Here is a 13626-nt window from a genome sequence, read left to right on the forward strand (position 1 = left end):
GTATGTGTGTCTATGAGTGACCACCAGGTGTGGGGCTCACACAGCCGCTGCAGGATGGGCTCGAGCCAGGCTCCCTGGTGTCACACTGGCATCCGGGGGTTTCGGTTCCCAGAAGACCTTTCGAGCAGCCGCCCTGTTGGTTGATGACAAGTGCTTCGGATTCCCCTCCCTGAGCCACCTGGTGGCCAGGTATGGACCTGCCAATGTCCCTTCCTTACCTGTGGCTGACCGCGCCCAGCTGGCCGCTGGAGACGGAAACAGTTTCACCTGCGGCCATGGAAGAGCGCCCGACATGGGAACCGGAGGCCTGGGGCTCCCCTGGAGGGTGGCTGGCACCCCGGGAGGCCAGAGCAGGTGGGGGAGTGGGAGGGGGTCCAGCCCCTTCGGCTGGTGGAAGTCCTGAGGGAGGCAGGGAACGGAGGCTGAAACTCCAGGGTCCAGAGGGCAGAAGGGGGAGGGTTAAATTCCTGGTTGTCTGAGGGAGAAGGGAACCAGGAGCTAGGACTCCTGTGTCCTGAGGAGCAGTAGAGGGGGGAAGAGGGGGGGCAGGGTTGCAAACTCCTGAGCAAGAGGAAAAAGGAAATTGAAGACTGAGTTCCTCAGCCCTGAGGAAGGAGGGGTCTAGGGAGTCCACATTTCAGTGCTTACAGAGGGGACACGGGGCCTGGACTCCTGGGTCTGAAGGAGGAGGGACTGGGGACCTGGATTCCTGGGTCTGAAGGAGGAGGGACTGGGGACCTGGACTCCTGGGTCTGAGGGAGGAGGAGCAGGGGCCTGGACTCCTGGTCTGAGGGAGGAGGAGCAGGGGCCTGGGCTCCTGGGTCTGAGGGAGGAGGCTGGGGCTCCCGCGCCCTCCCAGCCCCTTCTCTTCCACCCCAGGCCCATCGCTCTCCTCTGTGCTGAATGAGCTCCCCAGTGCTGCAACCCTTCGGTACCGAGGCCCTGGGGTTCTTCCGTGGGGGGCATCGGAGGAAGAGGAAGGAGATGGAGAGAGGAGACTCCAGACCATGGCAGAAGCCGCCCAGCAGGAGCTGGAGGAGCCCATCGCCTCCCGGGAGCTGCCATGGCCCATGCAGGCCCGCCGGACACACAGGTGAGGCTCCGCTCCGGCTTGCCAGCGTGTGTCCTCTCCTCCTCCCTCAGCCTCTCCCTGCTTCTCTTGCCTTCTTTCCCTGTGCCTGTGTCTCTGCTTCTCTGACTCCCAGGCCTCCTGCCTCCCTGGCTCCTGGCTCCTGGCTCCAGAACTCTCCTGTCGCCTGGGTTCGTGTGCTGGCTCTCTGCTCTGGCTCCTTCTCCCTGTGCCTGGAATCTGTGTAGTGTTTTGTTGTGGCCTTCTGTTTTCCGAAGTTTGTCCCTCTTCCTTCTTTCCCTTCCCGGGCTACACGATGTGCACGGCTGCTGAACAACGAACATTCTGGACAGCTCCGGCAAGACTGACAGGTTTCCCCGCTATCCAAAGGACAGCGTTGCTATGAAACCTTTCATAAACCTGCTTGGGGCGTCAAGCAAAGGGTAACACAGGTCTTTCCTAAAAACAAAGGCCTGGCCCTGGAACTTTGGGAAAGTGTGGGATGCCTGTGTTGTGCATTACCACCCAGGAACAGCAGGACAAAAGAAGCAAACACGAGGCCCTTCTGAGAATGGGGCCGTGTGTCTTGAAATTGTTCTCCAAACCCCATCATTTTGTTTTTATTCTTTATTTTTTTAATGTATTTATTCATGAGAGACACAGAGAGAGAGGCAGAGACACAGAGGGAGACGCAGGCTCCCTGCGGGGAACCTAATGCGGGACTCGATCCCAGGACCATGGGACCACGACCTGAGCCAAAGGCAGACGCTCAACCACTGAGACACCCAGGCCTCCCTCGTTTTGGGTTTTTATGGTGGTTTTGTTGCATAGGTGTGCTTGGTTAAATCTGTGGGCATTGGCCATGGAACTCAGCCTGCAGCCCCTCTCTCTCCCTCCAGTCTCAGGGCTGGCTCCCCCCCGCAACGAGGCCCCCACTCTTAGTCTCATTACTCAGGGTATTCCAAAGATTTTTAAAGCTCTGTGCCAGGAATGGGGGACAAAACCCAGATATATATATTTTTTTCAGATATATATTTCTTATTATAAATCACAGGATCACACCTTCCTTTTTTTTTTTTTCCTTTTTTCCTTTTAGGTTTTGATATTTGCCTACAGAAAAGTGCATGAAACATTGTGTATACACAGAGTATTCCCATAACGGGAACCCACGGAAACTCCACGCAGGGCAGGAGACACAGCTCCACAGCTCCCAGAAGCTGCCCATGGGCCCCAAGTCACCCCCACCTCCCCACAACATCCCTTCCCAGACTTTTAAAAAAATATTTTATTTATTTATTCATGAGAGACACAGAGAGAAAGGCAGAGACACAGGCCGAGGGAGAACTAACCCTGCTGGGACCCTGATGTGGGACTTGATCCTGGATCCCAGGATCACGCCCTGGGCCAAAGGCAGATGCTCAGCCGCTGAGCCACCTAGGCATCCTATCCTTCCCAGGCTTCTCTGATCTGTTCCTCATTCTCCTGTCCAGCTTGGCCACCTGCAAGTTCATCCCTGAAGAGCACAGTGTGTGTGCTTGCTCCAGAGCTCCTGCGGTACCTACAGCCTGCCTGGCCTTCTGTGCATTAGCTGTGTCTCTTCCTATGGCTGTAGAGGATTCCGAGTTATCGATATATTACAATTTACTTCCCGCTCCTGCTGTTGTGTTGTTTCTCCACTTGGGGGTGTCCATTGGGAGCTGCCAGGTCCTTCCTATTCTGTCTCTGAATGTTTCCCTACCAGGAAGAGCCATGCCAGGGACCAAGTGGCTCAGGGATCAGGTTCCAGAGCCTCAAATTGCGCCCTGAAGTTCCGGAGGTTGAAGGAGAAGATGAAGGAAGGCCTGCACACCTTGCAACCCTGGGCGTGGACACTGAAGAGAATTGGGGGTGTGGTGGGGTTGAGGCTGGCCCCATTCCTGGGTCTGAGGGAGGAGGGGCTGGGGAATCAGGACTCCCAGGTCTGAGGGACTGTATGTCAGGGCCCTGACTCTGGACCTGGAAAGGAGCCCCAGGCCTCTCTGCACCCCCCGTAGGCCAGTTTGGTGCCGGCACCGAGTCCTACTTCTCCTTGCTGCGTTTCCTGCTGCTTCTCAACGTGCTGGCGTCTGTAATTAAGGCCTGTATGACACTGCTGCCCACCTGGCTGGAAGGGACCCTCCCGGGTCCCCCTGGCTCTGACACCTCCTCGCCCTGTGGCTTCTACAACCCCAGCCCCCAAGGCCTAGTCACCTTCCCCACCCATCTCCTCAACTTGCTGTCAGGAGAGGTGCGTCCCTGGAGCCCTGGGAGGCCCCCCCCCACCGAGCCTCAGTACCCCCCAATTCTGATTGCCTAAGCCCACGGTGAACTTTTCCTCTGCAGGGTTTTCTAGAATGGTCTCCCCTCTTCTATGGGTTCTACCCACCCCGCGCACACCTGGCAGTCACCTATCTGTGCTCCGTCTTTGTCATTGGCCTCCTGTATCTGCTGCTCATCCTCCACCGGTAAGTAACAACCGCACCCCATCCCCACCCTGGTGTCGTGGGGAAGGAGTGGTGGTGGTAGAGGACCAATCCCCAAGAATCCAGAGTCCTGCTCCATGATCCCTTTCTCTAGCTGTATTGAAATCAAATTTTTAAAATGGCAAAGACCAGTGACAAAGATGGACAGTTTCAACTTCCTGCGTCTTAGAAGCTTGTAGGGGAAAGTAAGATATTAGCCCAGCAAATTAAATACATCTTTTCTGGAGGGGAGAGTGCTTTATAAGAAACCAATAGGGGTGATTCATTCATTCTCACAAATATTTATTAAGCCCCTACTATGTTCTGGTCACTGTTCTAGACAGTTGGCAAAACAGGACAACAAATGAATGAAAACCTGACCGAGGGGCACCTGGGTGGCTCAGTGGTTGAGCATCTGCCTTTGGCTCAGGTCATGATCCTGGGGTCCTGGGATCGAGTCCCACATCAGGCTCTCTGTAGGGAGACTACTTCTCCCTCTGCCTCTCTCTGTCTCCATGAATAAATAAATAAAATATTTTTTAAAAGAAGAAAACCTGACCGAGTTCTGTCCTGATGGAGCTGACAGTCGGCCTGGTGGAGACAGGTGATAAGCAATAAGCTATAAATGAGTCCATGACATGGGGCTCTGGACACACACAGAGCAGGTGAAGTGGGGTGCCAGTGATGATAGGCCAGGCTGCCTATGAATAGGTGCCCAAGGAGGCTTCACTGAGACAAGATCTTTATTTTTTTTAAGATTTTATTTATTTATTCATGAGACACACAGAGAGAGGCAGAGACACAAGCAGAGGGAGAAGCAGGCTCCATGCAGAGAGCTCGACTTGGGACTCAATCCCAGGACTCCGGGATCATGCCCTGAGCCAAAGGCATATGCTCAACCGCTGAGCCACCCAGGCGTCCCAAGACAAGATCTTTAAATGAGGATGTTGAGAAGGAGAGGGATCTGGTCAAGTAACCACGCAGGGAAAGAACACTGCAGGCAGAGGGCCCGGCCAGAGCAAGGTAGGAGGAGAGTGGTGTGCTGGAGGGCGCACTAGGCAGCCGGCTGGGGCCAGAGCAGAGGGAGGTGGGGAGAGCCGTGGAGATGCACCTGCACTCCAGAAAGGATCTGGCTGCTTTTCTGAGTGAGATGGGACTCACTGCAGTTTCTTGACCAGATCAACCTGATTTGATTTCAGGTTCTGGCCCTGAGGGAGGGAGAGGCAAGAAGGAAAGGAGGGAGGAAAGACAGTAAGGGATGAGCAGACCCACAGCAGGTGAAATAGTCACAAGGGTTTTGCAATCCAGGCAAGAGACAGTGGTGGCTTGGAGTAGGGTGGTGGTAGTGGTCAGCTTGGGATTTTTCTTTTCTTTTTTTTTTTTAATTAAAAAAATTTTTTTATAATTTTTTAAAAAAATTTATTTATGATAGTCACAGAGAGAGAGAGAGAGAGAGGCAGAGACATAAGCAGAGGGAGAAGCAGGCTCCATGCACCAGGAGCCTGACGTGGGATTCGATCCCGGGTCTCCAGGATCACACCCTGGGCCAAAGGCAGGCGCTAAACCACTGTGCCACCCAGGGATCCCTCTTTTCTTTTTTTTAAATTGAATTTCTAATCCCTGTCCCCCAGCTGTCTTGAGATACAATTGGCATAAATAACATTGTGTAAGTTTAGGGTGTACAAAGTGTTGATTTGGTACATTTACATATTGCAACATGATTAACGCCAAGCAATGGCTCATACCTCCACCCCCTCACATCATATCATGTCTTTTATGATGACATTTAAGATGTACTCTAGGGATCCCTGGGTGGCGCAGCGGTTTGGCGCCTGCCTTTGGCCCAGGGCGCCATCCTGGAGACCCGGGATCGAATCCCACATCAGGCTCCCGGTGCATGGAGCCTGCTTCTCCCTCTGCCTATGTCTCTGCCTCTCTCTCTCTCTCTGTATGACTATCATAAATAAATAATAAAAAAAATTTTTAAAAAAAGATATACTCTTGTAGGGACACCTGGGTGGCTCAGCGATTGAGGGTCTGCCTTCGGCTTAGGGTGTGACCCTGGGGTCCCAGGAACAAGTTCCGCATCGGGCTTCCTGTATGGAGCCTGCTTCTCCCTCTGCCTATGCCTCTCTCTCTCTCTCTCTCTCTGTCTCTCGTGAATAAATAAAATCTTTACTCTTGTAGCAACTTTCAAGTATCTAACATAGATAGTACTGTTAACTATATTCAGAGTGTTGTACATTAGCTCCCCAGAACTTATAATTGGAAGTGTGTAACCTTTGACCTCTACGCGTCCCCATCCCCTGGTAACCACCAGTTTACTCTGTTTCCATGAGTTTAACTTTTTTAGATTCCATAAATAAGTGGTATCACACAACGTTTGTCTGCTCTGACTTATCTCACTTAGCATAATGGCCTCAAGGTCCATCCGTGATGTTGCAAATGGCAGGATCTCCTTCTTTCTCGGGGTTGAATAATACTGTTGTTATATGTGTACGTATCAGATCTTTATCCATCCATCCGTTGGCAAACAGGTTGTTTCCATATCCTGGCTATTGCTGATAATGCAATGAATGTGGGGGTGCCGATGTCTCTTGAGATCCTCCTTCCATTTCCTTTGGACATATACCCAGAAGTTTGCTTCTGGGATTGCTGGATGAAGTGGTAGCTCTATTTTTAACTTTGGGGGGAACTTCCATACTGTTTTCCATAGTGGCTACACTGATTTACATTCCCAACAGGGCACCAGCGTTTTCTGTTTGCCACATCCTCACCAACAGGTCTTATCTCTTGTCTTCTTGATGACAGCCATTCTGACAGGTGTGATAGCTCATTGTGGTTTTGATTGGCATTTCCCTGATGATCAGTGATGATGAGCACATGTTTGCATACCTGTTGGCCATCTAGATGTCTTAAAAAAAAGTCTCAATTTCTCTGCCCATTTTTAAATTGAAATTTTTTTCCTGTTGAGTATTGTATGTGTTCTTTTTCTATTTTTTTTTCAATTAACCCCAGTGACAGATATGATTTGCAAATATTTTCTCTTATTCCATAGGTTGCCTTTTCATTCTATGCATTGTTTCTTTTGCTGTTCAGCGGCTTTTAAGTGTGATGGAGTCCCACTAATTCATTTTTGCTTTTGTTGCTTATGCTTTTGGTGTCCTAGCCAAAATATCATCCCCAATGAATGTCAAGGAGGTCTTCCATCATTTTTTTTTCCCTAGGACTTTTTCTGTTTTAGGTCTTATGTTTACATGTTTAAAGCATTTCAAGTTAATTTTTGTGAGCAGTTTAAGATTGAGACCAGGTTCGTTCTTCTGCATGTGGCTCTCCAGTTTTATCAGCAACATTTGTTGAAAAGACTATCCTCCCCAAGGGAATATGTGGGCTCCCTTGTCAAATCTTAGTGTTGTGTGTGTGTATATATATATTTTTAATATCACACATATCCAGAAAAATGCAAAAATCAAAGAATAGAGCTTGATATGTCCCCATCCATATCAAGAAATAGAACATGACCAGCCCATGGAAGCCCCCTCAAGATCTCAGGTTACTGCATTTCCCCTGAACTCTCCCCACCCCATCCTTTCTGTTAACATCATGGGCTGCTCTGGCCTGTTTTGTTCTTCATATAAAAGGGAGACTCTGGCTGTATGTTGAGTAGAGCCCAGAGGGTTCCCTAATGATTGGATATGGGGCATGGTGAAGCTGGGAAGTTAAGAATGACTTCAGGTGTGTTGAGCCCGAGCCCCTGGAAGGGCCACATTGCTGGCAGTTGTGATGGCAAGGGCCATGGAGAGAGTAGCCTTGGTGGGGAGCACAGTTGTGGCCGGTTGGTTCTGAAGTGGCTTCTGGACAAATGAAGGGAGTAGGTGGTTGCCCACATGGGTTCTGGAGATGGATCCAGATAGAGATGCCCATCTGGGACATGCTGGCATTCAGGCAAGACTGGGAATCCCTCAAGGGCAGGGGCTGTGGTCAAGAAGAAAATCATGGGCTTAACAAAGAAGAAGTGGAGGGTCTCCTAAATGCCAGGCACTGGGCCAGGGCCATAAGATTGGGTCCCCCTACCTTTGCACAGTTCACACAGTCCAGGAGGAGAGACTTGTGAGATAAAGAACAAGCAACTTTTACATTAAAAATCGAATCAGCTATTTCAGTGTGAGAGCAGTACTATATAGAAAACAAATGGGGGGCACCTGGGGGGCCCAGTCGGTGAAGCATCTGCCTTTGGCTCAGGACATGATCTCAGGGTACTGCAATCGAGCCCCACTTCGGGCTCCCTGCTCAATGGAGAGCTTGCCACTCCCTTGCTTGTGCTTTCTCTGTCAAATAAAATCTAAAAAACAACAGTTTTTTTTTAAAGAAAAAAGGGATGAGATGATAAAGCAGAGATCAGCAATTATTTTCCTGATAAAGTAAAGGCCTGATAGGAAATATGTTCATCTTTTCTGGCTATATGGTCTGTGTCTCAATTAAACTCTGCTGTTGTAGGGCTAAGGCAGCTATAGCCAGTAAGTAAATGAGTGGATGTGGTTCTGTTCCAATAAAACTTCATTTACAAAAAACTGGCACCATAATTTGCCACCCCCTGTGATAGAGAATGGGAGGGGACCCTCATTAATTGAAGTGGTAGTAAAGGACTGACCTGTAGGTAGAGACCAGAAGATGAGAAGGAACGTGCCAGGTGAGCAATTAACGATCTGGACATTCTTGGCAGCAGGAACTGCACGTGCAAAGGCCCTATGGTAAGAAGAGGTTTGGAGTGTTCTGAGAAATGAAAGGCCAGGAGGAGGGACAGGATTTGAGTTTCAAGAAGTAGGTGGGGGCTAGATTAGGTGTTTGCTGGCTGGCTGTGCTATGAAGGAGCCTAAACTTCCAGAACAAGGACGAGCTGTGGAATAGTTTTTAAGTGGTAGTACCATCTAGTCTGCATAGAAAGAAGGTTCCAGGGCAGCTCCGGTGGCACAGTGGTTTAGCGCCGCCTGCAGCCCAGGGAGTGATCCTGGAGACCCTGAATGGAGTCCCATGTCAGGCTCTCTGCATAGTGCCTGCTTGTCCCTCTGCCTCTCTCTCTCTCTCTCTCTCTCTCTCTCTCTCTCTATATATATATATATATATATATATATATATATATATATATATATATATATATATATATATATATATATATATCTGTGTGTCTCTATGAGTAAATAAATAAATAATCTTAAAAAAAAAAGAAGGTTCCACCAGAGTGGGAACAGAATGGATTCAAGAGGGTGAGGGTGGAAGCAGAGGCCAGGTGGCAGTTCTCTGTAGTCATCCACTCAAGAGATTCTGGGGGCTTGTGCCAGGTCATTAAAGGTGGATATGGAATCTCTTTGCCCAGTTTTCTCTGCTTCCTTGTCCTCTCCCTGGGTCTTTGCCCCACTTTCCTTTTCCTTTTTCCTCTTTCCTTTCCTTTCATCTATCTATCTATCTATCTATCTATCTATCTATCTATCTATCTATCTATCTATCTATGAATGACACAGAGAGGCAGACACAGACAGAGGGAGAAGCAGGCTCCCCACAGGGAGCCCGATGTGGGACTCAATCCCCAGACCCGGGATCATGCCCTGAGCCTAAGGGAGACGCTCAACCGCTGAGCCACCCAGGCGTCCCTGCCCCATTTCTTTGAGTCTCAGTCCTCCACCCTTTGGGTCTTTCTCCCTCACCCCCTTCTCTGGACGTCTGTCCTTCCCTCTGAGTCTCTCACTTCTCTCTAGACCTCTTCCCTCATTTCCCTGTCCACTTTCTCTGAATCCTTTCCCAGTGGGGTCGCAGTCTCCCCTCTACATTTGTGTCTGTCCCCAGGATCTTTGTCACTCTGGGTCCCGGCCCTCTGCTCTCTGGAGCGCCGTGGCTCTCTGCCGGGTGTCTACCTTCCCCAGTTGGCCCCTGAATCCCTCTCTTGGTCTTTGGCTCCCATGACTGTGTGTGTCTGCACGTCTCTGACTCTACTTGTCAAATTCCCAAGGTCCCAGGGTTCATTTCCCTGCTAGTCCCATAAGAGGGGTGACCCCGCCCTCACTGACCTTCCACACCCCGTCTCTGGGGCCTTCCTCTCTCAGCTCCGTGTCAGGACTGAAACAGACGCTGTTGGCTGAGTCGGGGGCCCTGACCAGCTACAGCCATCGGGTGTTCACCGCCTGGGACTTCGGCCTCTGTGGGGATGTCCACGTGCGGCTGCGCCAGCGCAACATCCTGTATGAGCTGCAGGTGAGCTCAGGGAAAGGACCAGAGGGGGCGGGGCCGAGAATCTGGGCGGGGTTCAGACCCGGGACAGGGCTCAAAGCGACGCTGGGCGGAACTTTCTCCTAAGGAGGCGGACCTCGCGAAATGAGAGGGCTGGGACGAGGCCCCAGTAGGGATACCTGATGTCAAAGGGGACAGGAAAAAAGCAGGCAGCGGGAAGGGGGCGGGGCATGAAGCTCCTCTGCACTGGGTGAGGACTTGGGCTTGGCCAGAAGGAGGCTAAGAAAGTAGAACTGGAACTCCGCCCCAGGCAAGAGGGCTGGGCGGGGCCTCGGAGGGGCGCGGTGTGGAGCCCTGGGTGGGGCTGGGGAGAGGTGGGAGATCTAAATTGTCCAGTAGAGGACCATGGGGGGATTGGGGCAAGAACTGCAGAAGTCTTTTTTTTTTTAAGATTTTATTTATTTATTCATGAGAGACACAGAGAGAGGCAGAGACACAGGCAGAGGGTGAAGCAGGCTCCATGCAGAGAGCCTGATGCGGAACTCGATCCCGGGACTCCAGGATCACGCCCTGGGCCAAAGGCAGGTGCTAAACCCCTGAGCCATCCAGGGATCCCCTGCAGAAGTCTTTAGAGGGTGCTGCTGTGTCAGTTCATGTTGAGCTGGGGTTCTGAACCACCTGCCGGGCCTGTCTGGGGGACTTGAGCCCCCAAGGACGTCTTTCCTGGCCTCAGGTGGAGCTGGAGGAAGCTGTGGTGAGGCGCCAGGCTGCAGTGCGGACCCTGGGACAGCAAGCCAGGGTGTGGTCGGTGCGGATCGTGCTCAATCTGCTGGTGATTGCACTCCTGGGAGCGGCCTTCTACGGAATCTACTGGGCTACAGGGGCCACCGTGGGGCTTCAGGTGTGGAGGGTCCTGGGGGAGGAGAGTCCTTCCATCCTGGAACTTACATTTCCAAGGTTGGAGGGCATCTTAGGAGGGGTGGGGGTGTATGTTTGGACTTTGGGGTGCTGGAGGAAGAAAAGGCTGGGGGAGGACGTTTAGCAAGGTTCTGGAGGACCAGAAGCCCAGAGCTTCTTTGCTTGATCCATCACCCTCTCTCCCAGGAGACGCCCTCTGTCCAGCAGATGCCACTGCTAAAGCTCCTGGTGGATTACCTTCCATCCATCTTCATCTCTGGGGTTAACTTCTTGCTGCCACCTGTGTTCAAGCTCATCGCCCCGCTGGAGGGCTACACCAGGAGCCACCAGATTGCTTTTATCCTGCTCAGGTTCTACCTTTGTGGGTGTGCTGGGGATGACGGCAGGGCTGATGTGAAAGACACTGGCTCTAGTACACAAGGCACAGAAATCCCCAGGATATGGGACCCAGTGAGATCTGGATTCAAATCCTGACTCTTGTTCCATCAGAGCCTCAGTTTCTTCATTTGTGAAGTGGGAAGAATTGTGAGCATGTTCCACATGTGGGGGGCGGAGGGCGGCTGGCACGTGGTGAACACTGGTCAGGGCTGATTCTGTTCCCCTTGCCAGGACCGTGTTTCTCCGCCTGGCATCCCTGCTAGTCCTGCTCTTCTCCCTCTGGAATCAGATCACTTGTGGGGGCAAGGCTGAGGCTGAAGAGTGTAAGACCTGTGGCTACAATTACAGGGAACTACCGGTGAGAAAGAAAGGGGCCCCAAATCCTGGGTCCTTGAAGGAAAGCAGGAACCAGATGGGTTCAGACTCCAGGTTTAAGAGGAAGAAGGAGCTTAAAGTGCTAGGACACCCTCCCCTTAAGCCCCCCCCCCCAACATAGGGTTGTTAGGATCACTTGTGATTTGGAGACTTGGATGCTTGGACCTCCAGGTGCCTGGATCTGGAGGTCTTTCTGATCCATGCCTTCCTTCCTCAGTGCTGGGAGACCCGGCTGGGGCAGGAGATGTACAAACTCCTGCTCTTTGATCTGCTGACTGGCGTGGCTGTCATGCTGCTCATCCAGTTTCCTCGGAAGTGAGCCCCCACCCCTACCCCATTTCTTCGCCCTCCTGTCTGCAGGCCCCGCCCCCTCTTACCTAGTTACTTCCCTCTAGACACACACTCCCTCCAGGACTGAAAACTCTACCCCTATTCAAATATATTCACTTCTGATTGGCGGGCAGGACGGCAGGGGCGGGGCAAGGCGGGCGGGCTTGCCTCTGACTTGGCCCCGCCCCACCCCTCAGGCTGCTCTGTGGCCTCTGTCCCGGGGCCCTGGGTCGCGTGGTGGGAACCCAGGAGTTCCAGGTACCCGACGAGGTGCTCGGGCTCATCTACGCACAGACGGTGGTCTGGGTAGGGAGTTTTTTCTGCCCTCTACTACCTCTGCTCAACACGGCCAAGTTCCTGTTACTTTTCTATTTCAAGAAGGTGAGGAGTGTGGTGGATTCCTGGGTCCTGAGGAAGGAGGATGCGAGAGTCCCCAGCTACTAGCTCCTGAGAGAGAAGGGTCTGGAGGACAGACTCCTGGATGTGGGAGGAGGGGATTAGGGCGTCTTTTCCGTCCAGGGGAAGAGGGGATCCGGCCTCCCAGATCTGACGGCAGCAAAGAACCAGGGATTGTTTCCCTCCTGAGGAGGGGCCAGGGACAAGGACTCTTGGACGATGAAAAAGGACAGGCCAGGGCTCAGGGTCTTGTGTCTCCTTCTTCTCCCAGTTCACCCTTTTCTCCACCTGCTCCCCGGCCTCCCGCACCTTTCGGGCTTCCACAGCGAACTTCTTTTTCCCCTTGGTCCTTCTCCTGGGTCTGGCCATCTCCGCTGTTCCCGTGCTTTACAGCATCTTCCTGTAAGTGTGAGAGGGGCCTGCCTCTCCCTTCTCCTTCCCTCCTTCCTTCCACCCTCATCCAGGATTCTGAATCTTGGCCATCCTTGAACACTGTCTGACTTCTTCAGGATCCCACCTTCTAAGCTGTGTGGTCCATTCCAAGGGCAGTCGTCTATCTGGGCCCAGATCCCTGAGTCTATTTCCAACCTCCCTCAGACCGTCCAGAACTTTCTCTTTTTCCTGGGGACCCAGGCTTTTGCTGTGCCTCTTCTCTTAATCTCCAGGTGAGGGAGCCCAGAATCCTGGGTCTGAGTTTGTGTTCCCTGGGGGCCCCTACTGCCTGTTTCTAAGAAAGGAGGGGCTGGGGGCCAGGACTCCTGGGTCTGAGGAAGGAGGGGGCTGGGGGCCTGGACTCTTGGGTCTGAAGGAGGAGGAGCCTGGACTCCCGGGTCTGAGGGAGGAGGGGTCTGGCGGGGGGGTGGGGCTGGGAGTCCAGATCCCCGGTTTCTAAGGAGCCTTTACACTGAAGATATGCTAAGAGCCCCCTGGGTATGGCTTCCATTTCCGTCTCCTCTAGCATCCTGATGGCATATACCCTGGCCTTGGCTAACTCCTATGGACGTCTCGTCTCTGAGCTCAAACGCCAGATAGAGACGGTGAGGCAAAGCGGGTTCATGGTAGGGGGTCCTGGATATTGAAAGAAATGGTGGGGAGCGGTCGGCCTCACCTGCACTTCTCTTTACCCTTTACCTCTACCCAGGAGGCGCAGAATAAGGTCTTCCTGGCACAGCGCGCTGTGGCACTGAGCTCGGCCACCGGGGCTCTTCGACCTCCCTAGCCCTGCTCGGGACCATGGCCCACTTCATCCTGCCCCCGGACCCTTTGGAAGCCCGCACCTCATCTGTAAAAGAGAACTTGAGAAGACCCTAAGTCCCCGGCCGCGGAGATTTCCGGGGCCCTGACGCCCCCTCACTGTCGCGTTAACCTTTCTCGTACCAATAAACGCCGCTGAGACTGCAGAGCGCTTTGTTTGTAACTTGCATCCTGAGCCGGCCAATCAGATGTATCGGCCTCGAG

The 13626-nt window shown here is 52.5% G+C and overlaps 1 protein-coding gene across 5 annotated transcripts; it reads left to right on the forward strand.

Annotated features, from left to right (window-relative positions):
• The first annotated feature begins 58 nt into the window (after positions 1–58).
• On the forward strand, positions 59–13568 carry TMC4 (transmembrane channel like 4). 5 transcript variants are annotated; one of them, XM_055311822.1, is made up of 15 exons: positions 59–354; positions 880–1093; positions 2811–2956; positions 3103–3335; positions 3431–3552; positions 9648–9795; positions 10505–10672; positions 10876–11039; positions 11299–11425; positions 11660–11757; positions 11970–12153; positions 12440–12570; positions 12678–12833; positions 13127–13205; positions 13310–13568. In XM_055311822.1, the coding sequence occupies exons 1-15, from the start codon at positions 192–194 to the stop codon at positions 13385–13387; spliced, it is 2211 nt and encodes a 736-aa protein (XP_055167797.1). In that variant the 5' UTR covers positions 59–191; the 3' UTR covers positions 13388–13568. The 5 variants fall into 5 exon arrangements, with proteins under 5 accessions (XP_055167797.1, XP_055167800.1, XP_055167798.1 ...); XM_055311825.1 differs by lacking the exons at positions 12440–12570; positions 12678–12833; XM_055311823.1 differs by lacking the exons at positions 12440–12570; positions 12678–12833; positions 13127–13205.
• Positions 13569–13626: the final 58 nt, after the last annotated feature.

This window comes from Nyctereutes procyonoides, unplaced genomic scaffold, assembly GCF_905146905.1.
Source record: "Nyctereutes procyonoides isolate TBG_1078 unplaced genomic scaffold, NYPRO_anot_genome, whole genome shotgun sequence".
NCBI classification, from domain to species: Eukaryota; Metazoa; Chordata; class Mammalia; order Carnivora; family Canidae; genus Nyctereutes; species Nyctereutes procyonoides.

Excerpts from the sequence above, each read along its gene's own strand:
- TMC4 (XM_055311822.1), top strand. The coding sequence starts at position 192 with ATGGACCTGCCAATGTCCCTTCCTTACCTGTGGCTGACCGCGCCCAGC. Across the intron at positions 3,553-9,647 it reads CTGCTGCTCATCCTCCACCG|CTCCGTGTCAGGACTGAAAC; the intron begins GTAAGTAACAAC and ends TTCCTCTCTCAG. Across the intron at positions 11,758-11,969 it reads CTCATCCAGTTTCCTCGGAA|GCTGCTCTGTGGCCTCTGTC; the intron begins GTGAGCCCCCAC and ends CCCACCCCTCAG.